Raw genomic sequence first — 27,364 nt, forward strand, 5'->3', positions numbered from 1 at the left:
AAAGATTAAATAAAATATAAAAATAGGTTTAGAATACATAAATAATATTAATGAGCTAAATAATTTAACGCGAGATATAAAAATTCAACTTATTACTTATTTAATGACAAAATATTTATTAATATTTCTATTATATAACAAAAAATAATGGTTCTTCTTAACATAGTAAAAATAATATTAATATTTTTAACGTTATAAAAATTGTATTAGTTTTTCCCAATGAATTCAGATTAGTTTTTAACATATTATAAAGATTAAGTTTATTTAAGAATTTTATAGGAAAAAATTTCAAAGGGAGCACTGGAAACTTAGTCACTAATATAAAATCATAACATCTCATATTTTTTACAAATTTATATTACAGATTTTCCTTCAGCGATTTTACCAAAATCATACGCCTTGATATGATTGGATATAAATTTAGATAATCAATTGACGGTGTTTTAGTATTTCTACCCCAAAATAAGGGATAAAGATTTAAAATATATTATTACTTTTTTTATTTCATGCAAGTTAGTGGAGATTCGAGTTATATCACTCCACTAAATCCATTACATTATAATCTTGCTAATAGTAAATATCAATCAAACTCTACAACCACGTCTCTATCAATAAAGCAAGAATCTGATTTCAAAGGTTGGCTATATAAATGGACAAATTATATTAAAGGGTATCAAAAAAGATATTTTGTTCTTTCTAATGGAATTCTTTCATATTATAGGTAAATCACAATATATATGTTGTGAATATTTATATACATAGCAAAAGGTATTGATAAACTCTTATGTTGGTTTACTATGAAATATTTTATAAATTGATCATAGCAATGCATTCATAATATAGTTAATTCCGGAATATTTGATTATACTCAATATTTTGACAAATTATGTTTATTTAATATTTTACCTAAATCCTTGAATTATTTTAGACAACATTTTAGAGTTAACTAATTGGAAACTATTCAAAAGAAAGTATAGTTCTATAATTATGTATCAATTGGGGCATTATTACCTTAAATTATCTTAATTCTGGCCAATAATCTATTTTTTAAACAATATTACTTGAAATGTTAAAATTGCATCATAATATTGGTTAAATATAATTTATTATTATATTTTATATCAATTATCTATAAAAAAATATCCATATTATGTTTTTCAATAAATTACTATTTTAAAGAAGCTTTTTATTTGGTAAATGATAAATGTCACAACAAAATGTGAGACTTTATAATTTTTTATATAGCATTAAAATTTATTAACTATTTGATAATTCACTTTTCAGATAATGAATATGAAAGGTTGTCCCAGAACCAAAACAGGGTTGGAGAACTTGGGAGAAATATTTTTATGGGCTAGGTCTGTCCAAAATTTTGTAAACATTTTTAATGTTTAGAATTAAGTCCTTTTATGTTTTACTATTGGGGCATTCTTCATTGATAAATCACAAAAAATGAGATTTTTGATCACCATGTATTAAAATGAATGAAACTTCATATGATGGTTATATTGAGTTCAAATATAATTTTTAAAGTTTAAAGCTTCAATTCAGTGGATATGGAGTCAATGGCTCTTAAAGTCCAAACAAGTGTAATCTCGATTATAATAATCTCAAATTACTCAATAGATATTTAGTCCAAATGTATAAAATGTACCAATTTGTCTCGTGATTAAGAAAATATAATATTTTTTAATTTTTTTTACAATACATTTCCAGTAAAACAAAAATGAATTATTCAAAAGGAATTAGTCCAAAAATGGAACCCCCCAAAAGGAGGGTTTTTTATCAATAAATGTTGGTTTATTTTAATCAGAGATCAGCAGACCCAGCTCTAAATCTGCTATAAGTGCACCAGCCAGGGTGTATTTTAATTTTTAAATATTCAGGTTAGGCCTAATTTTTTTTAAGATAACCTGGGCCAGGTTTAAATTTTTTTAAAAAAAAATACCTGGGCAGGCCTTATTTTTAAAACTAAATTTTTAATTACCATTATTAGCTATAAAAATTAAAAATAAATATATTTAAAAAAAAAATATGGACTGGTCCTGTAAATATAAAACACTTACCAGGACAAAAAAATTTTGGAAAAAAATCCTGGCTGGACTATGTAAATGGTACCTCTGCAGGTCTTTGATTTTAATTCCAATTTTTTAAATAAATGATTAGCATCCAAATGACATATAATTATACCTGTAACATATATTGGTGGTACATTTATAAGTAATTGTAATAGGTGCTTACAATATTGAATTAAGATAAAAGGGTTATTTTACAAATAATTATAATATATTTTATGTTTTAATATATATTCCTCCATTCTAATTCTTACTTAAATAATTTAATTTATTGAAGTAACTTATTTTTGTTTTATCAGAAATACATTGAAACTAAATTTTAAGAGCTAAGAATTAAGGATGGACCAATATTAAATAAAATCGGCACCAATATTTTTTTAAAAAGAGATTCGATCCGATATTTTATAGGTTATTTTATGATGGTATATAATCATATAGGAACCAAAATACAATTTGTAATGTTTAAAAAAATAGTTTAAAACTCTACACTTATATTATCTGCAACAAGAAAAAATTTCTAACGTATTACATTTAGCTAGTTGCTTAACGACTCGATTTAGCTAATTTTAAAAACGGATAACTCAAGATTTTGATCAAAAGTAAATAACTTATGCTTACTGATTTTGCCCACAGGTGGCAGAAAGGTTTGGACTTCTTGCCGAAATTTTGAAGCTTAGATAATAATATAAAATTTAAGCCCAAAAATCGACTAAATATAGCTGTTTAACAACACTACATTCATCAATAAACTTGCAAATATTTTAAATGAGATTATTAACTTTTGGAGAATAAAAAATAAATACGCGTGAAAGTTAGTTGGTTTAAAAAAAAATAGACTTGTTATTTTATGACATTGATACAAAAATAGATGGTTATGGTTTATAAAAATTTATATAAATATCGGATCGGTATCGAAATCGGATCGGGATTTTAATAATATCAGATCGATGAAAAATTTGTGGATCGGTACAACCCTACTAAGAATTAGTATATAATTTGTACCAAATATTTATTGCGTGAGATTCTTAAAACCAAAATCGTACCTGCATTGTAACTCTGGATCCATTTGAGTTACATTCAACATATATAACTAACACATCAAGATTAATTTTAAAAAAGATCCATCAAATCGTTGGTCGATTTGACATAGAATCATCCTATTGTTTTATGGGCTGGGCAAAAAAATTTATTCGTCGGGTCGAAATACCTTTTCAAAAATCTTCACGGGCCAGGCTCTTTTGATCTCTTAAAGAAAACATTCTCCCCCTTTTTTATGCTTTACATCTTGATAACTTTGAGATTTTAAATATCTTACGCTTTAGTTTATGTTTAATCTAGGTTGGCAAGTTTTTTTCTCTCCATATTTTACAATCAAGGATATCCCCGAGGGAGTTTATCTTTTTGAACATGTCCAAATCAGAGTTCAACTCAACCCATTTCTCGTTAAACAATACCTATCACCATGCTGATCCTTTTATTAAATTTTTTACTGGTATATCTCACCCTATAACAAGGTGCATCTTCCTGTCCGATTTCCGTTTTTTCTAGTTTCCTTTTGTTTACTATTCTTATTGGCCTCTTTTTACTCAATAGCTAAAACTTTATGCCTAAATATTTATCATTTCCATGTTCAATATTCGCTTGCCAATGATCAAGCGTCCGACCTATCCTTCTCCCCACAACCCTGTTCAAACCCGATATTCTTGTCATGCTTTTAGCATTTTACATTGCAATCCTTGAACAATACCTTGCGTAAGCCTCTTATTAGAGGTAGTTCCTGAAATTTTGAAAAGTGGTTCTGATTTCGATTTCTTTTAAAAATTTTACATAATAAATAAAATAAACTAGGGCTGTGCGAATCCACAAATTTTTTATCGATCCGATTTGAAAATTCTGATCTTACTAAAAGTCGATCCGATCACTGATCCGATATTTGTATTGATTTATTTACCATCTATATCAATATTTTCTATTCAAAAATAATCAAAGAATTATGTGTAATTCTCTAAATATTAATCATAGCATTTAAAATATGGGCAATGTTTATGGCTTAATGTAGTGTTGAAGCCACTCGATTTAGTCGATTTTTAAAAATGTTTAAATTAAGATTTTAGCCAAAATATTATTATCTAAGCTTTATAGTTTCGCCAATATATGTCCAAACATTTCTGTTAGCTGTGGGCAAAATTTCTAGGCTTGAGTAATTTACTTTTGACTAATCTTAAGCCGTTAGCAATACTAGCCTAATGTGACTTTAGATATGCCTAATTCTTTTTCTTGTTGCAGATAATGTAACAAAAAATAATATCAAATATTTCGCTACTTTATTTTTTTAAAAATAATTAGATTTTTTTAAACAATTCGATTTTCGTTAAATATTACAAATAAATTGAATTTTGATTTTATTAATTTATTTTTATTAAAAAATTGTTTATAAAATTAAAAATAATATATAATTAAATATATAATCATAAAATATCTAAAAAACATTAAAAATATAGGATCGGGTTTTTAAAAAATATCTGTCCGATTCGCTTTTTAAAAAAACCCGAAATATCGGCACAGCCCTAAGATAAACCCTATAAAATGAATCATTGTTCATTTTAATCAATTATACATAAATTACTTTCACCTTTGTTATAGCCGGGTCCTGGGAATTTTCTACATTAGAATTGGCAGCTAATTTTTTCATTAAAACTTGTTACAAAACAAAATTATTATAAGGAAGCGTCAGAATTGGCTGATCAAGAATTTGTTCTGGATCGGATCGGCAAAAAATTGTTAAAAACCTATCCACAATATAGGCTTATTTCATTTGCCGATGCTGACTTCTTTCAAATATTTTTGTTTCATTTTAAAGTTTTATTAACATTCTAAGATGACTGCTTATCTTGTGGCTATTCCAAAATATGTACATTTACATATTTTAATATCGACAAAAATATTGGCACAGCCCTAGAAATGCATCCCGTCCATGTATTCTTTTCTATGGAGGCGGAAAAAATGTCCTTCTCAAATATCAATCTTCAAAGAGAGGTTTTCCATACTCCACAATCAGATTCATTCCAAGCATGAGATGCAAGGTGTAAAAATCACCATTTTATAATATATGGGATCTCGAGCCCTAGTTATAAACTAAGGGACTATAATAGTGTAATAGTGCGACCTAATTGAGCGTTTTCAAAAAGTTATTAATGTTTATAAATTGTTTTTCCAATTAGAACGATACTATGTGAAATGCATTGTTTGCGTTTTGCATTATGAAACGCAAACTCTCAAATAGTTTGCACTTAATACAGTATTTTGAAAAGTAATGTTTGAAAAAGGTAGATTAAATAGATTCAAATTTTTCTCAATACTATATAATTCAATTTTTTTTTTCTGTCAAGATAATTTTAAATAATCAAATTATATCCAAATTTAATTGAGACTAAGATTATTGCCCTGCAGATTCTTTTTTCTTTAAAAAAAATGTAGTTTATTATTCGAAATTATGTCATTATTATCTTGCTAATTGAATGCGTAATCTTATTTAATGATACTTGTCAGATTTAGATTTTTGCATTTTTCTGTTGAGGCTCCTGTCTCATAACCATAAATTTATTACAATTATAAATTTTATCGGCCCGTGGATACGTGGCCTACTAGTAAATATGCATTATAATTTAATTCCTATTTATTGATCTTCAATGATATTATATGCCATAGGTTAAAGCTAGTTCTTGCATTTATTTTAAGAAAATTAATTTGTTTTGCACATTCTTATATTTATTATTTTTAATTAATGTCAATTTGTTGAATAATTTTAAAGAAATTAAATGAATGAATGAGGGAAAGAAAATGCCAGAAAGAAAAGAATAATGAATAAATTAAAAGAAAACATGAATTAAACTTTATTAAATCGATTCGATCAGGAATCATTTTTTTCTTACAAATTTTGCAAATGTATTAACTCATAGATGATATTACAAATTACAGTTTTATATTTTACAAATAGCAATATAATTTTTATTTCTGTCTAAAAAAATTGTCGAAGAAGAAAAATTTTGTCACATTATTTAAGATCTTTTTCGACTAGAGCATAACTTACAAATTGTGACTCAAATATTTTTCACAAAATTTGACATTTTAAAAAGATAAAGATTATTTTCGCTTTATTTTGCATGAATGCAAATTTTAATATATTTATATAAACTATCATTTTTGATTTGAATTTTTATAATCATCACTCTCCTCCCCCCATTATTGTGACCAGATCACAATCGGAGATGGTTCACACCTGCCGCGGCAGCATCAGTCTCCAAGGCGCTTTCATTGACACAGTAGATTCGACGTCTTTTGTCATAACGAACGGTGGAACGCAAACTTTCCACCTGAAGGCTACTTCTGAAGTCGAGAGACAAAGATGGGTGACGGCCCTTGAACTCGCTAAGGCTAAGGCAATTAGGGAGATGGAATCCGGTAATTTGTGTTATTTTATTAGATGTTATAATAAATAAGTAAAATTAACGTAACATACAATCTAATTTAGGGTTTATGATTAAAATTTAGAAAATTTCCCCATTATTTATTTTATTACTAATAGTAATATTATAAGCTATTCATTTTATACAATTTGGTTCAAAATTTTTTTACGTTTTTATTATTTTAATGATCCAGCGAATAATAGATGGATTTCGATGGTTTGAGTTTGTTATAGTTGACTCACTCATTGTAAGCCTAATTGAACATTTTTTCAGTCCATTATTATTTGCGTATTTAACATCTCCTTTTTTATTTCTGGTTTGTTTCTAACAATTGTTTACTACATCATTATTTTAGTAGAATAAAACTACGAATTTGAATATTTTTGTTATTTTTTATGCAAATTATTGATTATAAATTTCAATTTTATGAAGAAAATAATATATAGTTTTGTTTGAATTGAAATTTTTTTTAGCCATTTAGAATTAATATACGTAAGATGTTATTCTGAGTCTGAATAAAATAATAGAGCAAAGTAGATGACCCATTTTTGGTTACTAGGCTATTAGGTTATCAAATTTATTTAAATCTACTAGAGGTGTATCGATACCATTTTAGAGAAATATCCTATTTTGCTGATATCAAGATTCTATATAATTGGGAATAGAATCAAATCAACCAAGAATATATTAAATGGGTTATTATTAGGGGTGTACTGCGATACCACTTTTTGGAGGCCTATCCGACCCAATACGATATTGCCGATATTAAATTGATATCGGTCAATTATCTATCCGATATCATATCCGATTTTTCTTATAATTTTTAATGCCTATATCTAGTGTGCAAAATCGTTTCATTTGAGTCGATTTTTAAAGGGCTAATCACTATTTTATCAAAATATTATGCAAGCCTGAAGATTTCGCTCATATATGGCACAAAGGTTTGGAAATCTATTAATGAAATCTCAAGGTTTTGGCTAAAATATAGTTAGCCGTTTTTAAAAATTGGCTCAAATGGAGCTATTTTGCATCACTACATACATCTACTCATCTCATACAATTTATTAATATAACATCTATAATTTAACTACACCAACATAAGTCATTTAAATATATTATATTATATTGATCAGAATAGATATTCGAATCTAAAAGTATATAAAATATTTTTATTGATAAATCACTTATTTATATAATATTAATCTATTTATATAATACTAAAAATATATTATCCAATTTTACCAAAATTTTTTAAAAATTAAGACGTCATTTTATCGTATTGGAAATTTTTATACTAGCTGATAACCTATATTTTAAAAAGATGAAATATCGGCCCGATCCGATAAAAATATCGGTATATTCCTAATTATTATATAAGAAAAAATGCAAATTTCTATCAAATATTTTGTTAAAAGTGTGTCATAATGTATAATTATATTAAATCTTCCATTTTATATTGGATCGGTCAATTCTTTAAAAAAATGCCTTGCCAAAAAATTCACTAATTCTTAATTTCTACTGTTTTAAAATTATTTTTTAATTAGGGAATGCATTGTTTACATTAAAGTTAATATCGGATTTAAATATCAATATAAGATAATATTATTATTATCTAATATATAATTAATTCTCCTATTTCCTGTTAAAAATATAAATAAGTATTAGATCAAAAAATAATAATTAATAAAAAAAATATTTCTATATTTATGTCGAGCTTAAGCAATATAAAAAATAAGAATAGATTCCATCTATCATTATTTTATTTATTTTTAAAGGGATTTCTGAGTAATAAAGATTTTTTTAAATGACAAGATATACTACCTTGGAAAATACAATTGATTTTAAAAAGTATATTTTTTTTAAAATATTCCTTATTCAAAATCAATTGATAATTTTAAATAAATATAAAACATCAAATAGTAATCATATAAAAAAATATATATAGTGGGCAATAGTGTAATATCGATTTTTAAATATCTGCCCGATTATTCCTATTTTGAATAGTATCTGTTGCCTTGCCGATAATCTTTAAATTGGTCCATCCGATATATCAATATGGCTGATAAATTTAAGACACGATGCAATTTTTTTAAAAATATTGTAATTATTTTAAAATTGGAATATCCTATTGGTTTTTTATATTTATTTTCAAATTTATTAAAACCTCGATTATAGACCATAATAAATCAAATATATTAATTTTATCATGTATTTCAATTTTTAAATTATTCTATCTTGGATCGGCCTTTAAAAAGCTCGTTAAATCTCTATTTGGCAACTGCATAATATCTGATAAATCATCTTCACATGGTTTGCTGCGCATTACGGTAATTTCTTTATGTTCTTAGTTTGGATAATTTTTTTTGGGCTGTTAAATTAATAAAAATGGGTAGTATTTTTATGATCCAAAAGTTAATCTTTTTGGGTAGTAAAATATTCTGTAACAAAATTATGTAAAGCTTAGTTGTAAACTATAATCAGTGTTTTATTTGAAAGTTGTTTAAAATTTAATACTATATCTGTAATGTAAAAGATGCGATGCCAAACTGTCGTCGTTAGGTTGGCATTCGCTACATATATAATGTAAGAAAAAGAAGACATATTAAGTGTTACATTAGCATAGGTTCATTTTTAAATGAGATAACATCTAAGAATTCATACCCCCCAATCTTAAAGGAATTCAGTGAATGTGGATTTAGCCAAAGATGGAAAACTCGATAGGTAATCAACAAAGCTTTTCACAAGTGGTAAATCCAATCTTTCTGTCTTGTACAATTCAGGAATTCGGCTGTATTTGAAACAGACCAGTGGCGTTATCTCTGGGAGGGGGCAGGAGCTCGAGCCATCTGAAAAATTTGAAGAGCCCCCTGCAATTAGAAGTTTAGCTCCTTAAGATTGTAAAGACTAGTGGCCCCACTGCAACAGACTGTTCAGTTTGTTCTAGTAATAAAAATGGGATCGAGAACTTAGATGATAGTTAATAATGTAAAGCGTTACTGCTTGGTTACATTTCGGCTATTTTTTTATCTACAACTATGAATCATTACTATATTTTTTATATGGCCAAAATTATTATATTCATTCATAATAATAACATATTATTTTTATTCATATTTTTAAAAGTAGAATCTTGATATCAAAATTATAAGGATATAAAACTATTTCTTTGACATTTCGAAATAAGAAAGTTTATTGACCGTACCATGCCAAAAAATACTCCTGATTAATTTATTTTTTAAATAATAAATATCGTTCTAATAAAATGAATTATTCAAATCTAGCCATCTATTCCTTGTAAATATTTATAAATTATTCGATTCGATTTATATTCCTTGGCTAAATAATTAAAATACACTGTTTTAATTTTTTTATCCGCCATTTTGATAGTCGATATTGCCTGATACCGATTTAAGAAATAATATGTACATATCATCCCTTAATTAAATGATTATGATATTATTAATTAAATAAAAATAATAAAGTTTTTATTCGACATTTCGAAATATCGTTAGTCCATCTCACGAACAAAAATATTTAATTGAGGGGGGTTGGTGGGGAGGTTGTATTTATATTTTGCTTAGATTTACTTTTGATTTTAACTTTTATTACAAGTTACAACATTCATTATATTTCAAAATTTAAAATATAGATTGTATGCTCTAAGCATAAGTAAATTAGCAAAGCAAAAATTAAGATTATTATTATCATCTCATTTCTTAAAAGAAATTTAAAAAAATTTAAACACATATAAAACATTGGACAAAATTTAGAAAAAAAAATTATAATAATATAGTAGTTTAGGCTACAAAAAATATGTCAGATTATTTAAATTAAACACATATTTTTGTTTATTACTATTATTTAAATCTCTAGTAATGTTTTTTAAATTAATTTAAAAAAAATTTATATGCTAAATATCATTTTGAAATATTTTCTTCTTTTTTGAATAAAATATATATTTTCGTTTAAAAATAGATATAAATAGAATTAGAAGTATTATAATGTAATTATCTGGTTTATATCTATTTACAAAAGAATATTAATAAATTCGGAATTTTGAGGTGAGACCGATGTCCTTACCAGAAATAGGTATTTTTTTAAATTTATATATTATTAACAGGGTTGGGCAATATCTTAAATAATTTAGAGAGTATTTAGTATTTTTTATTGTATATAACTAAACATAGAGTGAATATCTTTTATATATCATAGACCTGTAGAGGGACCATTTGCATGGCCCGACCCGGATTTTCTTATTTAAACATTTTTAGGCCCTGCCCGGATTATTTAAAATTTTTATAGATAATAAAGGCGATTTAAAATATGGTCCAAAAAATTTTTAGTCCCGACCCGGGTGTTTAAAAAAATATTTAAGGCCCTGCCTGGGTATATTTTAAAAAAATTAAAATCCGGATCCTTAGGGCCGGGCCTGCAGGTCTCCGATATATATTACTATTTGAAATAAATACAAAATGTTTTTATTTTTTTTTAGGATATTAATAAATTTAGGGGAGACCGGGGTAAAGCGATTGACGGGGTAGCAAATTAACGCGAATAACTTTTTAAACTAAAAGATTTTAAATTTTGTTTGAATATACATTTTTATATCTAATTTCTTACCTATGTTCATCTTTTGAAAAACTATTTTGCCAAAAAACCGTTTTTTATCCAGAAATTATAAAAACCTCCCTCTCCTTTAAACAGATTATATTAAGGGTCGGGATTTAAAATTTTTTATACATGTTCCTTAAAGTTTTAGCTATAAAATAAAATTTATCGGAAGTTTATATCTTAATTAGAAGTCACGCAGTAACGATTTACACACTATCACCTTGAGGTAAAGTTGCTATGGGTAAAACGGTTAAAAGGTTCTCTCTGATTTAAGGTGTAAAAAGATATAGTTCTGTTTTGTTAATGTTTCAAAATATTAAGGTAAAAATGCAAAATACCAATCGTTTTACGCCGGTCTCCCCTATAATCCGCAATTTATTTTTTTAAATATTAATTTTGTAATCCAAGTTAGAAAAAAGAATCAAAGATACTTTTAATTTTTAAAAAGGTATTATTTATATTTGTTTTTAAATATTTCATTTTGAAATGTATTTGTATTTATATTCGAATATATTTTGAAAATTTATCCAACTAGTGATGTTAAACGGCTCGATTCTTAAAAAACAGCTAACCCAATATTTTAGCTACAAAATTTTATTCAAGCCGGAAATTTTGTTCATAGTTGGCAGAAAGATTTGGACATCTATTATTGAAATCTAGAGGCTTGCATAATTTTATTTTAAATAAAATCTTAATTTAAAATTAGTAAAATCGAGCTGTTTAACAACACTAGGCCCAACCCTGATTATTATACTTTTTTTTACACCTATGGTATTTATTTCGATAGGATCCCTATAACCCCTAAAGTGATTCCTTTACAAAGTAATCCTGACTATACGTAATATATGCGCATAATTTGAACAAATGATTATTATTTCAAGTGTGGCATTTAAACTTACTTTTCTGTGTAATACGGGTATTAAACGTATATTAGGGGAAATATATATCTCATTATATTATAATAAATAGTACGTTGATTGTTTCTCCAATTTATGGCTATTATTTGTATTAAATCAAATATTAAATAAAATTAAAAAATATATATTTATTCATAAAGTTTTCAACGAATTTTCAATCAATGACATATATAATACCTAGTGCAAATCAGCTGGAGACGCCATCTTGGTTACACTAATTATTAAAATTTTAAACGAGAGCCTAATTTATTCCTATATCTGATTCAAACTTTAGAATTACCGGATCATCGAGATAATAAGGAAGCAAGTTATCAATTTAATAGTAGTTTTTAACATGAGAATAATTACTATATGTGTTACCAAAATGGCGGGTCCAGCTGATTTGCTTTTAACGACGCTTAAAAATGCATTTTAATAAATGAATCGTCAGTCTAAGTAATATACATGTCATTGTTTTCAATGAACTTTGAACGCGTTCTATTTTTAGAAAGTTAACAATGAGTAAATAATAAACTTCTGATTACAAATATTTCAAAATTTTTATTTAAAAAGTGCAATTAATATCCCTAGTATTTCATCACCTATGGCTATGAGGATATAAAATTAATTTAAGGGTCCAAAAATATTTTCTCCCTAACCCGTCTGATTGTGGTTAACTAGTGTTGTTAAACGGCTCGATTTGAGCCGATTTTTAAAAACGGCTAACTCAATATTTTAGCCAGAAAAATATTGTCTAAGCCTCGAGATTTCGTTAATAGATGTTCAAACCTTTGTGCCACCTATGAATAAAATCTTAAGGCTTGCATAATATTTTTCCTAATAAAAGATTGAGTTAGCCGTTTTTAAAAATCGGCTCAAAATGAGCCATTTAACAATACTACAACCTGGGAATATTTATTTATATATTTTATCTGAATTTAATATATTAAGCCAATAAATTATTATTGATTAAAGAAAATCGTATAATGAAAACAAAAATTGAAAGTTTTAAAATATCAGAAAAGTGGATAATTACCATATGTTAATACAAAACTTATAATTATGCCCATTTTTGCTGGTTCGGGTTCAATGCTAAAAACGGGGTTTAGGTTTAGTTCAAACCCTCCTGTTAAAACTTAAACATAGGGCTTTTAATAAAAGATAAAAATATTTTTTATGCCTCCACTAGCGCATAAACGTTACGATTAAAACATCTTATTTTACTTGTTTGGTTTTGCGAAGCAATGCAAGTCATCATTAAAAAGATTGGTTGTTTTTTTTTGATTATTTTATTTTAAAGTATATGTTAATTTTTATATATTTTTCTTATTGGGGATTGACTAGGTTTGTTTTGTTTTATAACCTTGGCAAAATAAGATATTCTCAAAAAATATATTATTATTTCGTTATGTTAAAAGATGAGGACGATGAAAACGACGATCTAGTGGTAGTCGGTCATGCCCCACACTACTCCCCGTCACTCCACACGCACCCCTTATCTACCCCTTACAACTCCTATAATTCGGGCATCTCGTCCAAGGAACCATCTACGGTCACTCACAATAACATAACCTCTTCGAACCTAGTTTTAAACCACACTCTCAATAATAGTCCTAACATTGTCAGCGGAAATGGTGTGAATTGTAATTTATCGGAAAGTAGTGGTTCTAGCAACAATATAATGAGAGCTCTCGTTGTCAAACTTGAAGATTTGGCAACTTGCGACGATTTGGTGAATAAACACGGGGCCGCACTCCAAAAAGCGCTCAATGAATTGGAAAGTGCCATAGCCGAGATTTCTGCCAGACATTCGGAAGACGGCGGAGCAGCGAATATTGGCTTGTCGCAAGAGAAAGACATTTCTTTGCCAGCCAAGATAAAGGCCGTCAATGAGAGAGCTACCTTGTTCAGGATAACGGCCAACGCCATCATTAATGTAAAGATTTACTAGTATAAGATGGAGAAAGATTGGAAAAAATAAGCCTTGAAAGAAAGGAAAAGAAAGAATGAGTAGGAAAGGAAGGAAGCGGTGGGTTATAATAGGGAAAATAGGTAATAGTGGAATGAATATAAAAAAACATACGAATGCTGACGCTCGATATTAATTTTTGTCATTATATTTTCCAAGGCTTGTGCCGAATATCTGGACCTGGCCCAGGCACAGGGCAAGCGCTGGCAACGAACTATCCAACACGAGCGTGATCAGAAGGCTAGCTTGGAAGAGATGGTCGAGCAACTTGCCAAACAGCACAGTCATTTGGAAAAAGTTGCGGCTCGAAATATGGTCATGATTTCAAATCCAGCCACCAATCCCTCTTCCACGGGTAAAGATAACGAAATCAATACCAATAATCCGGGTGGAGGTAAAAAAACAAATTATTTTTTTAGGTATTTAAAAACTTCCTATCGGTTTTTTCTCTTATTAAATTAAATTGGTGACCAATGAGGTATAGCATTTGATTAATAGAGCTTGCTATATATTATTATGTCAAGTATCCCAGGCCGTTTCAGACGAGGACGAATTTTTCGACGCGACGGACGTATCAGCCGCGGCCGCTGCCAACCTTGTCTCTGACGAAGAAAGTTTTGTTGTTACATTGCCTCGAAAATGTAAAAGTTACCACAAGTTAGTTTGCACTTATCATTCTTTCTTCTCTTTCCTAATTTCATCTTTATTTTATTATCACCCCCCCCCCCTCCCTTTTGACAAAAAAAAATGATCAAGAAAAAATCATTTTCTTTATTTCCTTTTTAAGAATTAATATAGTTTTTGTTTACATTTTCTTATTATTTTATTTCCTTTGGCTATGATAAATAAGAGACTCATTATGATAATTCTTTTTATTATAATAATAAATGATATAAAATACCGATATACTAATATGCATCCTGCCTAAATTATTTGCTCTAATTTGATACTTTCATTTAACCATTCATATTTCTCTATTCTTTCATACATAAAAATTTTGATTTCTTGACAAAATCAATTTTTATAAATAACTCCCCTGGTAATTTTTATTACATCTTAAATAAAAAATATTTTTAAAAAAGTCGTACCCCGAGCGGTATAAGTAACGTTAGCGAGGGTGCATCTCATCCTAATTTAATGAGTGGTTCGGCTCGGATTGGTCCTGGTGGTAACAAAAACGAAACTAATTCTAATAACTCTTCCGAGGGTAACAACGCAATTTGTGGCGGAAGTTCTGAATCGTCCGACCGGGACGAGCAAGAAACGCAAGAGGCCACAGTGGTGCTGACCAAAGACGTCAATAAAATAGGCCATAAGACTAAGGTTGGGAAACCCTACTATTTTTATTACCCGTTTTTTTGCCCGTTGAAAACAACCAAATATATTTTATTAATATGTGATTGAGTCTGGAACGTTATCACAACGCTTATAAAAATTATTAATAAATTGCGACCTAGTATAATATTATATTGCAAATTATATTTTTTACACAATACATTATTTACTAGACATATTTAATGTATAGTATAGTATCTCCTTAATCCTATTTACATTATTTTTGATATTACCAATGCGATAGTCGCCAGATTAATAAGGACTCTAGAACACTTGCTTTAGATTTTAAAAATCAATCAATAATTTTTTAGAGTCAAATTAGCCAAATTTGATTAATGATTAAATATATTTAAAATAGATATTTACAATTAAATTCGAGATATTAAAAAATATATTCATTATTCTCTTCCCTCCCATTGGCATCCCGCATTGGTCTCTCTTAAATAAGGTATACTGTTAACTTTTTAATAATAATAATAATCCTTTTAAAATAAGCTATAATATTCATATTATATCAGTTATTTTTATATGCATTATAATTCCTTTCGAGTTTTTAAGCACCAATGATTAAACATACGAAGATCGATCTTATTGTATTATATCTGTTGAATTCCTCTATGCCCTTGCTTCTTAAATAGTTTTATATAAAAATAAGTATATGATTATTGATCTAGTTTATATTTTATAACTTCACTATTTTTTCTATTAAACCCTCTTGTACAAAATGCTATGAAATAAGAAACTATTGAATTTCTCGGTTTATTTAAAAATTTGTAAAATCTTTATATTACTTTATCTGGAATATAAATCTGTCAAGCCTCCTTAATTATACACAACCTTAAATATCATAGCCTAATTTCCATTTTTTAGCAGTATTATATAATCTCTTTTTTTAAACAGGCCAAATCGAATACAGCCGAAAATACATCGGACTCTCATTTGCATTCCACTCCTACAGATTTAGTTCAGAATTCCCCGACCGGGAACAAACTCTTAGATTACACGATCCTTGTTGACAAGGCCCTGCTAGCTCAACTTAAAAAGAATGCCGGTCATCCTAGGCATAGGAGAACGTCCGTACCGGCCAAACCTAACACGTCGCTTAACCTTTGGAGCATCATCAAGAATTGCATAGGGAAGGATCTCTCCAAGATTCCCATGCCGGTATTGGTTATTGTGTTATATCATTTTCTTTTCAATTCAACCTTTAAAGAAACTAATTTGAGCTATTTATTAGTAATGAAGGTGACAGTTCGGTGCGACTCAAGGACGGGTCTTTTTTAAAAGATTGGACTAGACTGCGGTCTTAAATAAAAAGACCGGTCCAGGACTGTTATACTGTCCAATCATGTCACTATTTTAAAATTCCTTTTGTTTTAAATTTTTATATTTAACTTCAAAATTTTAACAATAAATTTTTATTTTTGAATAGAAATATATAATTTAAAAAATGCAGGAGTGTATGCACGCCCCATCCAAAGTTAAAAGTTAATATCATAATTAAAAATGCATGACAGAAATTTGTTTACTAAGTCAAAACATTTACAGATTCTTTTGTATGTTAACAATTTTGAGATCTTTGTTCATTATCTATGCCCCAGTTTAGATTTATCTTGAATAAAAGGTCTGCCTAATATTATTTCCGATTATATTATTTTGTTAAACAGAAAACCGATCTGAACCTCGTACCTCATAAAAAGATGGTTTATCAATCTGTTTATTCCTAATTCAATCTTAATTTTGCCCATTGACTTATTTATGGGTCTAATAATTTTACCAAAATTTAATAATTAATATTTTTTTAATATTATTTTAAATCCTTTACTCATATTGCCAATTTTCCTCAACGTTATCTATGAACTAAATTACTATTTTATTCTAAATGTTCTTAAACATCAATTTACGTATTTCCCCTAAATCTCACAAATCAAGGTTAACTTTAGCGAGCCCCTTTCCATGCTTCAACGCCTGACAGAAGATTTTGAATATTCTGAAATTTTGGACAGAGCCGCCAAAATTCAAGACCCTACTGAACAGATGTGTTATGTAGCAGCATTCACTATATCATCATATTCGACTACCATTTACAGAACTACCAAGCCATTCAACCCTTTACTGGGAGAGACTTATGAGTGTGATCGCAGCGATGATATGGGCTGGTGTATGGTAGCTGAACAAGTTTGTGCTTTATTTTATTTTTATCTGGTGGGGGGGGGGGGGCGTTGGTTCTAATAAACACATTTATAATGTTCTAACCACACTTTGATCAATTTTGGTAGGAGATTGATATTTAAAAAAAACGTCATCTGGTTAGCATTATTATAACTATATTTTAGATGATTTTATTTGAATCATTTCTAATTGATTAATAATAATTGTTAAATTTTGGTAATACATATACATATTATATAATTAAATAATAAATAAGAGTTTTTACATTTTAACAAATATATAAAATTATGTGATAATCATTTTTTCGATTATTAGCGAAAACCTTATTAGCAGATGGGACATGTCTTTGTCGGTTTTATGACTGACTATGATATTTTGACAATTTTTAATTTTTCTTTTATGACTGACTATAGATACTTAGATATTTTTTAATTTTTATTTTATTATATATCTAAACTCCAATAACAAAATTTACGAATTTTTAAATACAAAAAAAAACGAAAAATAATAATTTTTTAACAAAAAGAAATGAGTAATTTTTTAACATGTATATTTTTTTTCACGCCAATTATTATATAAACTAATACAACAGTGGCGCAATGTTAATTGCGAGTTAGTTGAGTGTCACTACCTACTAACTATACATTTCTACCCATAACCGCCACGACTTTAAAGTTATTGGCTCTCACATCCTACCCTTTTTTTTAAAGAGTTGGGGAACCGGATCTCTGCTAGGCCCGAGGATCCCAACGATGTTACTACCTGTGTCAGAGGCTGGATATAAACACAATAAGGACAACTATTTCAACTTTATACTATCAATGAACGAGACCCCGTGAATGATCATTTATGCCTTGGATACGCACTACTCAGCTCGCAATTAACAAATAATATTAACATTGCCTGACCAAAACATGTTCCACCTGTCCATAAAGTTTTCGCTAACGAATAATCATGGAAAACTATTATATTATTTTATGTATGTATTGTTATAGTGTAAAAATTATATTTATCATTTAATTTTATATTTTTTATATGTATTATAAAATAATTATTATTGATCATTTAGAAAAACTATATTTCATAATATAAGAAACATATTAAAAATTAATTTAGGGTTTTTTTAATACATAGGGATGGATAAATAAAATTTTGCTTTAACTTTAATTTTCTCCAAGAAATAGAGTTAGGATAAGACCCCATAATAATCAAGCGATGTGATATGAGATTAAAGGAGAGGTTATGGATAATTTATTGAGTACGAAATTTTATCTAACATCAAAAGAAATATATAATTAAATGTTGTATATCAAACTCAATTATATTTACTCTAAAAAAGATTCATTTCCTAAATAAATAAATAAAGTTACGAAACCTTGCACAATTAATACCATATTTTAAACAAATGATATTTTTATAGGAAGCATATTTTTAACTTTTTTTGCTAATGAAAGCAGTAGTAACTTAACATTTGACTTAAATTTTATTTAAATGAAGGTTAGTCATCATCCACCCACCGCCGCCTTTTACACCGAAAGCGCTGAATGGGTTTGTTGGCAGGAATTTACTATGTCAAGCAAATTTCGAGGCAAATACCTCAACATTATACCTCTGGGGATAGCACACCTTGAGTTTAAGAAGTAAATTTTTCATGAACCATATTTTTATTTAAAAGCAAATGAACAAATAAATTAAAAGCTATGGAAGGAAGATGTGTACATAGAAAATGAAATACTCCCCTTCAAATTTTTAAGTGTTAAACCCAAGGAGATTTCCTGATAAGAGCCTGATTTTTAAGCCTGGGTAAAACAAAAAGTGAAAGTAGATCTCGGCAGCGAAATATTTTCAAGTTAGAAATAGACTAAATAGAAAAATTTTCTAAACACGCCAACTAGACCGGTCTAAGTGTTACATTGTTATTATTTTTTGATAAATGATTGAAACTTTTAAATACTTCCAAATTTCTTTTTTTTTAAAAAAACTTTTGACTTTAATGTTAGATCCGGCAATCATTACACCTGGCGTAAAGTAACCTCAACTGTTCATAATATAATAGTCGGTAAATTGTGGATGGAACATTCGGGCGAGATGGACATTATAAATCATAAAACCAAGGACAACTGTCATCTCAAATATTATTCATATAGCTATTTTGCCCGAGAAGCTCCAAGGAAGGTTTAAAAAAAGAATTTTTTTTTTATTATCCTTTTGTTAGAATGCAAATTAATGATTAATTTTTTTGTTTAGCATCTTTTCAGACAGTTTGTAAAATAAAATGTTTGATAATTATTAGCAATGAAGGGTCCGAAGGAGCAAATGTAGCATTGTTTCCCTTCTAATTTTTCTTAAATAAAATTAATACTATTTTTTCCCCTAACAAAAAAAATGCATTTCGTGAAATAAATTAAAAATTCAACATTTTTTAATGTATAAGAAAAAATTCTTGCTAGTATGAATAAATTCTTTGGTATAATTTTTTTTATTACCTTGATAAAAATCAAGACCTGGTCGCTAAGCCCTTCCCGGGTAACGGCCCGGGTCGTATTTTAATGTAATTTATTTTTTTTAATAATTTTTATGTTTAGTAATTTATAGATCAAATTTTTGTTGGGTCAAACTTTTTTTTATTATATTATGAGGTCTAACTATTATTTTTTTAGATATCGGTTAAAATGATAGTATCAAATATTTCATTTAAAAAATGATTGCTTTAGCAATCGCTTCCCTGAGAAGATGTCTTCACCTGGTCACTTCATTAAGTTTAAAGTGGGCAAGAAAGCTTAAAAGTTTAACACTTCGTCATTGTAAATATTTGATTCGTATTCATTAGATGTCTGCAATAGTTTGGTAATTCACCCTCTCACTTATTTACATAAAAAATTTATAATCCATTCGCCCAATATATAAAAATTATTCGATTGATTTTTTATTTTATTATATTTTTACCTAAACTTTTAAAATATGCAATATTATGAAATAAAAAATTATTTTAAATATAACGCTCGTTTTGCTCATTTCTTCTGAATTTCAAAATCACTCCGTCTCCCCTCTCCCCATTGTTTAAAAAAATATTTTTAACCCATCCGTCTATCCATATTTTTAAAGGGCAGGCGAGTTAAAAAAACCCGTGCATTATAGACCTATAATTTACATACAATTAATATGTGATTATACAGGTTCCCTATATTTTATATTATTTTTGTGAACAATAAAAGAAACTCTCCTTATAAGGGTTGTTTATAGGTCCCCTTTCTATACATTAATTTAAGTGTATATTTCTAAATATAACAAAATATTTTCAAGGTAACGGGCGTGGTAACGGACTCTGCCGGTAACGCTCATTGGGTTCTCTCTGGAACTTGGGATAGCACCATTGAATGCGCTAAGGTCGTCGATTCTGACACTAACAATAAAGGAAAACCCGTGCTCGAAACGCTACCCTCTACTATGTTGTGGAAAGTCAGGACACCCCCGTAAATTCGAAATTATCATTTTTGCTTTATTTTTATATTACTCTATTATAAACAATTTCTTTATCATAATTTAAATTTTAATTCTTCATGTAGTCCACTGTATTAAGGGTTGCCTAATTTTTAAATATTAATACTTGAAAACTTTTTGTAAAATTTAGACAAGTATTATTGCAAAAAATTAAAGCTGTAAACATTTTTAAAAAAATCGAACGCGTTCAACGTTCATTGACAAAAATCGAACGCGTTCACGTTCACGTTCAAATTCAAAAAAAGGAACGTGTTCAAGTTCATGAACGCGTTCATGCGTTCAAAATTTTATGATAAATTTTTTTTTAAATTTAATTTAATATAAATAAATGCCTTATATTTTTCAACACAATATATTAGCCATGATAAAAAATAATAGTTTTATTTTGATAATAAAAAATTTTCTTATTAATTTTTAATAATAATTGCTTTTCAAAATTTTCATCTGATAGGCATGAACGCTTGGCAGTTAATACAGCGTTAGCTATACTAAAAACTCGCTCAACAGGGGCAGATGAAGGGATTGCGGTGTTATACTTGATAAACAATTCTTTTAAAAGGGGGAATTTATTAAAAACATTTAATGTTTTATCCTTTGTTTCAAAAAATTGAGCTATGTTATCATCCTCCAATCTGCCCTGTTCTTCCTCGTCAAAAAAAAAGATATCTCGGAATTGACAGTTCTTTCATTATCAATTCTTGGGGTTTCAATGCCTTTTTTCAAAAAAGCTATAATTTTATTCTTTAAAGGTTCATTTTGTGGAAGCTTAATCCAAGGCCATTGAAGCTTGAATATCGGATGTATAATTGCTGAAAGTAGATATTGATCTTCATATATATGTTGAAATCTTAAAAAAAATAAAATATATGTAATTAATTTGATAGTGATAGGTTTAATACCTTTTATTAATCCCATTTAATACAGCATCTATCAATGGTTGCCCATATTTTAGACCACTGAGTTTGTTTAATTTTATACTAACTATTGTTATTGTCGGGGTCAAATATCCCAAATGCATCTTTTCCTCACTTTCTAAAATAGTGAGAGCTGTTTCAATAGGCTCCATGATCTATTTTAATATTTAAAAAAATTCATTATAATATTTATTCTAAAAAATTTTGTTAGGACTTACAATACAGTACTCTTCCAAAAAAATTTTATCATTGTTTGAGAGTCTAGCTAATCCTCCCATATCACAGACTTTGTCAAACAAACTAGAATTTTCTTTTACTAAGGAATCTATTAATTTCAAAGAATTATAATAAGAATTCCATCGGGTAATAACAGGCCTAATAAGTAATCTTGACAAATTACTCTTTAGTCTGCAGCAAATGATGTTGACTGATTTTGTTTGTTCCATAAAATTTTGCATTTATCAAATGCACTATTTAATATTCTTTTAAAAGATACATCTTCTAATGCTTTTTCAGCATCAACACTTGCCACTAAATTAAGATTGTGGCAAGCACAAGAGTGATGTTTGGGGAGATAGATAAAGTTTTCCTCCCTATTTTGATTTTCAAACACCTCATTTAATGATAATGATTCAATTTCATCTTCCTCATCTTCAGATATTTTCTCAAATAATCTATAATTTTTTTTAAATATAAAAATTAAAATATAGACTATTTATTTATACCTAAAGGCCTTTAAAAAGTTTCTTGCATTATCAGTGACACATAATGTTACCTTATTATGTATTTTAAATTTCTTTAGAAGGTTTGAAATTGTTTCAGCTAAATAATCATATGTGTGTTTGCTAGTTAGCCTTTGGCAAGCTAAGCATGCCGATTTTCTTTCTAAAGTGACAGAATCTAACCAGTGTACAGTCATGCCTAAAAACGAAGTAATAATATAAACAAATTGATATATTCAAAGTTTAATGTACAAAACGATGGTATGATGACTATGAATCTGCTGTGATGCAAAGAATTGTTTGATTGCCTAAACAAGTTATCATTTTATCTATCATGATATTATAATCTTTTGATATTTTTGACACAAGGGTCGGGCGTGACATAACCTTTTTATTTGGTTGTAATGTGGTTATCATTTTTACAAAAGCAGGTTTTTCAACAATATTAAAAGGCTCTAGTTCTTCTATAATGAAGTTAATTATTGCATCATCAATTTGTGATTGAATCACATTTGATGCATTTTTTTTATAATTTAAGAGTGTCTGTTATTTAAATTTCTCAGCCTTTACTTTTTTTTAAATTGTATCACTATAATTTGTTAAATGATCATTAATTTCTTGCATCATACTATCATGAGAACTCTGTAAAAATTAAGGAATTTTTGATAAATTATGCTACAGATAATATTATTTTATTAAATTGGTAATAGCAAAGTTATGACTTATAAAATAATTCTAAAATCAGTGTTTGGCAGTACCACAAATACTTGTATCTAAGATACAAGATCCTTTTGTATCTTGTACTCAGTACTTTTTGACCTTTTTAACTAGTCTGAAAAGAATCTTTTTCATTTTCTTGACAAAAGATATATTCTTTTTATTTTTAAAATTTTACATATCACAGTATTCTTATTTTCCCCTATTTTAAATACATTGACAAACAAAATTAGCTCCCATAAAAATACTAGTTTCCCTTTCATATCTATGCTAAGAATGGACTAATACTAATATTAAAATGCCTTATTATAATTAACTATATATATATATTATGTAATTATTTTTACTTAGAACAATTAAAATAAATTATTAACTGGCTATATAGTTATACATATTATATAATATAAAATAATTAATGTTACAATCAGATGTCTTTTTAAATTGGAGCTTGAAGATGTTGACACTGATATAATACTTTTTGGACACATTTTACATTTGGTAACTATTGAACCTTTTGATTTTAAAACAGTGAAATATTTTTGATATTTGGGCCATGGTAATTCTAATTCATCTAATATTGAATTTTGATTTTCAGAATCTGATGATGAAATATTTATATCCATGCAAATGCTAATCTATTAAATTAAAATATAAAATATTCAAATTAATAAACTTTAATCTTATCTTCTCTAGCAGTAGCACGTTATGGTACGTTAATTGCAATATGAAAGAGGAAAAAGTAAAAACAGCTGATTAAAAAATATAAGACTTTTTTGTTAAAAAATTAAATTAAATATTAATTTTTCAAATAAATAAAAATATAAGACTTTTTTGTTAAAAAATGCGGATTAATATTAATTTTTCAAATAAATAAAAATAAAAAGTGTTTTTAAAATTGAACGAACGTAAAATTGAACGCGTTCATCAAAGAAAAGGAACGCGTTCACGTTCAAAGTTCGTCAAAAAAAAGGAACGCCGTTCATCACCTTTTTTCAAAAAAACGAACTTCGTTTACAACACTGCAAAAAATAAATAAAAGAATTTTTTTTAAAATACAACTCTCGCATATTAATAAAAAATAAAGAGCTCAAAACGAGGCCATGTATTACTTTACAGAATTCGCGATTCAATTAAACGAACCTGAGAAGGGTGTAGCACCTACCGACAGTCGTAATCGCCCCGATCAAAGATACCTAGAGGAAGGCAAATGGGAGTTAGCTAATCAAATGAAAGTTTTTTTTAAATTTTATCATTCTCTTTGATAATTTTCACAATGTACATTCTCACCGGCCATTTAAAATTTATAAATAGGTCAAATTGGAAGATAAACAACGAGCTGTTAGAAGAAAAAAAGAAGCGGAAATAGAAAAGGCCGCTATGGAAGGTTAAACATAAAAAATAATTATTAATTAAGGCTCGATTCATAGTGAGATTTGATCCGACACGATTTATCAACTTATCTATTTTTAAAATATATATTAATATTTATTTTATTTTTAATTCTATTCAAGGTAATCATCCAAGAATTATTGATTTTAATAAAGAAAAATTGAATAAAGATCGATCAGTTCTTAAATCGTGTCTTATTCAATCCCACTATGAATGCAACCTAACACTTATATTGGTGCCTTTCAGAATTATTATTATTATACTGTTATATAACATTATCTTAATCACCATGTGCAGCCTCTCTACATTTATAAGCATTGCGATAAAATAAATATGATTGTTTAATCTTTTTAAATCTAAATTTATTAAGTATGTTTTTATGTTATCTTTCATTAGAATTATATTTAGATCTATATAAAATTAAGTAATATATAATTTTACAGAATTATACGGAATATAGGAAAGTATTTAAAAAACAACCAATCTAATTATGTAAAATTAAACAACGCACATTATTATTTAATACCGCCTTTATTATCATCTTAAATTGCTATAAAAAAATATCAAATTTACACTCAGCAAAATAAATAAATAATATGTATTAAAAAAAATTTAAACTTTCTTAATAGGAAAACCTTATAAAGGGTACGATCCAATATGGTTTAAAAAGCAACAAGATCCCTATACTGGAAATTTGATACACCTTTACAAAGGCCAATATTTTGAGAAAAAAGCTGAACATGATTGGAGTATGTGTCCTGATATATATGGAATCGATTGATATTTTTATATATCTATTATTTTTTAATGAATAAAAAACCATTTATATATATTAAAAATTGATAAAATATATATATTTTTTTTTAAATCGGAATAATTAATTTGTAATAATTCCTTTTTTTAAAAAATACATATATAACTTATATAATATAACAAATACGTAAAGATTTAATGCATATTATATTTATAACAGATATGTTTATTAACGCTAACCAAGAATTCTGACATATTTTTTTTCGAAATCTTTATTCATAACGAATTTAGTTTAAACCTTTTTGTTAAAAATATGATAAATAGAATAAATTTATTTATTACACTAATTATAATGGATTATTACGCATTGCCATTTATTAGATCCCTCTTGCCAAATATTTTTTTGAAAAAAATGTATAAAAGTCTTCATTTAAATCGTTTGATCATTTATTTATCATAATTGGTGTTAGTATCTTAATATTCATTACTATCCTCCAAGTATAGTATATTTTCGTGCTTCGTCAAGTTTTCACTTTGCCATTTTTTTTACGCTGATTTATTGTAAATTTATTAAAAGCAAAATTTTATTATCTGTTATGGGAGAAAATTTAACCATTAATGTAGAGTATAATACATTCTTTATATAATATTTATTGCAATAAATGATTGATACTTTATGCTCGAGCGATTATTAAAACATAAATAAAACAGTATTTCATGTAAAACAAATCGTTTTTAAAATATACTATATTAGGCGATAATAAAATACCATGTAAATTATTGAAGTTTCTCTTTTAAAAGTAAATTATTGAATTTATGCAAATCATCTGGAGTTCAGATAAGAGATATCCTTTTGGTAAATTTTTTTGCAATGTCAAAAATAGTTAAAAAACTACTACCTTATAATTATTATAATATACTCTTGTTGGTTCGACCATCAAGATTTAAACGCACTTTTGATAAAGCTAAAATGAATTCCACCCCCAAATTCTTTTTATTACGATTCTATATCCCATTTAAGGATGGTCAAAAAACGCCTAAAACCATATTTTCCTCTATTTATTTATAGCAAGCTATCACCGTTCCACTTACCACCTAATCTCCTTAATCAAATCCCATCATTTTTAGTAGTCCTTTTTCTTTTTCACCCTTTTTTCTATGAGGTTTTCCTAAGCGTCGGTCTCTACTTTATTTTTGTTATCAAATATATATACCTTCGCGCTCTTAAAGGTTTGGATTTACCTATAGTCCATCTTAGATTTCAAATGGCCTTTATTTATTTCAAACGATGTATCCTCGCTCTTTTTCGGTTAGTTAGAATTACTTTTATATATAAATTTTGTCCTTATAGGTAATTATTGTATATGTGATCTACATTCTCTTATAATTTTTTATAGGAATTTGCATATGTCATTTTTTTTTCATATTTATTTAAATCGTAATAATTTTATAAGTAATAGATTTTACCAGAGATTTATTCACTACTTAATTCTTGTGTTAAAATGAATTTTATATTTGATATTGAAAGAATAAAGATATTTCAAAGTATAAAAATTGTAGTCAATTATATTTTTAACCTCTAGCAAAGATTGGGGGGGGGGCTTTATTAGAAAGGATGTAAGGGATCGAAAGATTCACATTTTTTTCAAAATAGAAAATTAATTGGGAATAAATAAATCAGGAAGGTGCTGTAAAATTTATGGTGTACACAGAGGTCATAAACTGTTGTTTCATCTTTTTTTAAGACTAAAAATATATATTATTCCCCATTTTGCAACGGAGAATGCTTATGAGCAATTTTTATTTATAATTATAATACCGCCAGGGAAAATCAAACCTCTTAC

At 27.3% G+C, this 27,364-nt stretch overlaps 1 protein-coding gene across 2 annotated transcripts; it reads left to right on the forward strand.

Moving 5' to 3' along the window:
- Nucleotides 1-461: 461 nt before the first annotated feature.
- LOC135930074 (oxysterol-binding protein 1-like) lies at nucleotides 462-26,081 on the forward strand. Of its 2 annotated transcripts, none has more exons than XM_065466862.1 (14): nucleotides 462-721; nucleotides 6,331-6,536; nucleotides 13,467-13,984; nucleotides 14,177-14,411; nucleotides 14,542-14,674; nucleotides 15,100-15,340; nucleotides 16,253-16,516; nucleotides 17,285-17,530; nucleotides 19,022-19,164; nucleotides 19,525-19,699; nucleotides 20,828-20,997; nucleotides 24,463-24,610; nucleotides 24,690-24,762; nucleotides 25,397-26,081. In XM_065466862.1, exons 1-14 carry the CDS (start codon nucleotides 507-509, stop codon nucleotides 25,546-25,548), a joined length of 2,919 nt encoding a protein of 972 aa, XP_065322934.1. In that variant the 5' UTR covers nucleotides 462-506; the 3' UTR covers nucleotides 25,549-26,081. The 2 variants fall into 2 exon arrangements, with proteins under 2 accessions (XP_065322934.1, XP_065322935.1); XM_065466863.1 differs by having other exon boundaries at nucleotides 462-670.
- Nucleotides 26,082-27,364: the final 1,283 nt, after the last annotated feature.

Source organism: Gordionus sp. m RMFG-2023, chromosome 5, assembly GCF_954871325.1.
Source record: "Gordionus sp. m RMFG-2023 chromosome 5, tfGorSpeb1-WG-v2, whole genome shotgun sequence".
In the NCBI taxonomy this organism is placed as follows: Eukaryota; Metazoa; Nematomorpha; class Gordioida; order Chordodea; family Parachordodidae; genus Gordionus; species Gordionus sp. m RMFG-2023.

Coding starts and splice junctions, on each gene's coding strand:
- LOC135930074 (XM_065466862.1), top strand. CDS start 507: ATGCAAGTTAGTGGAGATTCGAGTTATATCACTCCACTAAATCCATTA. Junction 6,537..13,466: donor AATTAGGGAGATGGAATCCG/GTAATTTGTGTT, acceptor TTATGTTAAAAG/ATGAGGACGATGAAAACGAC. Junction 13,985..14,176: donor CGGCCAACGCCATCATTAAT/GTAAAGATTTAC, acceptor ATATTTTCCAAG/GCTTGTGCCGAATATCTGGA.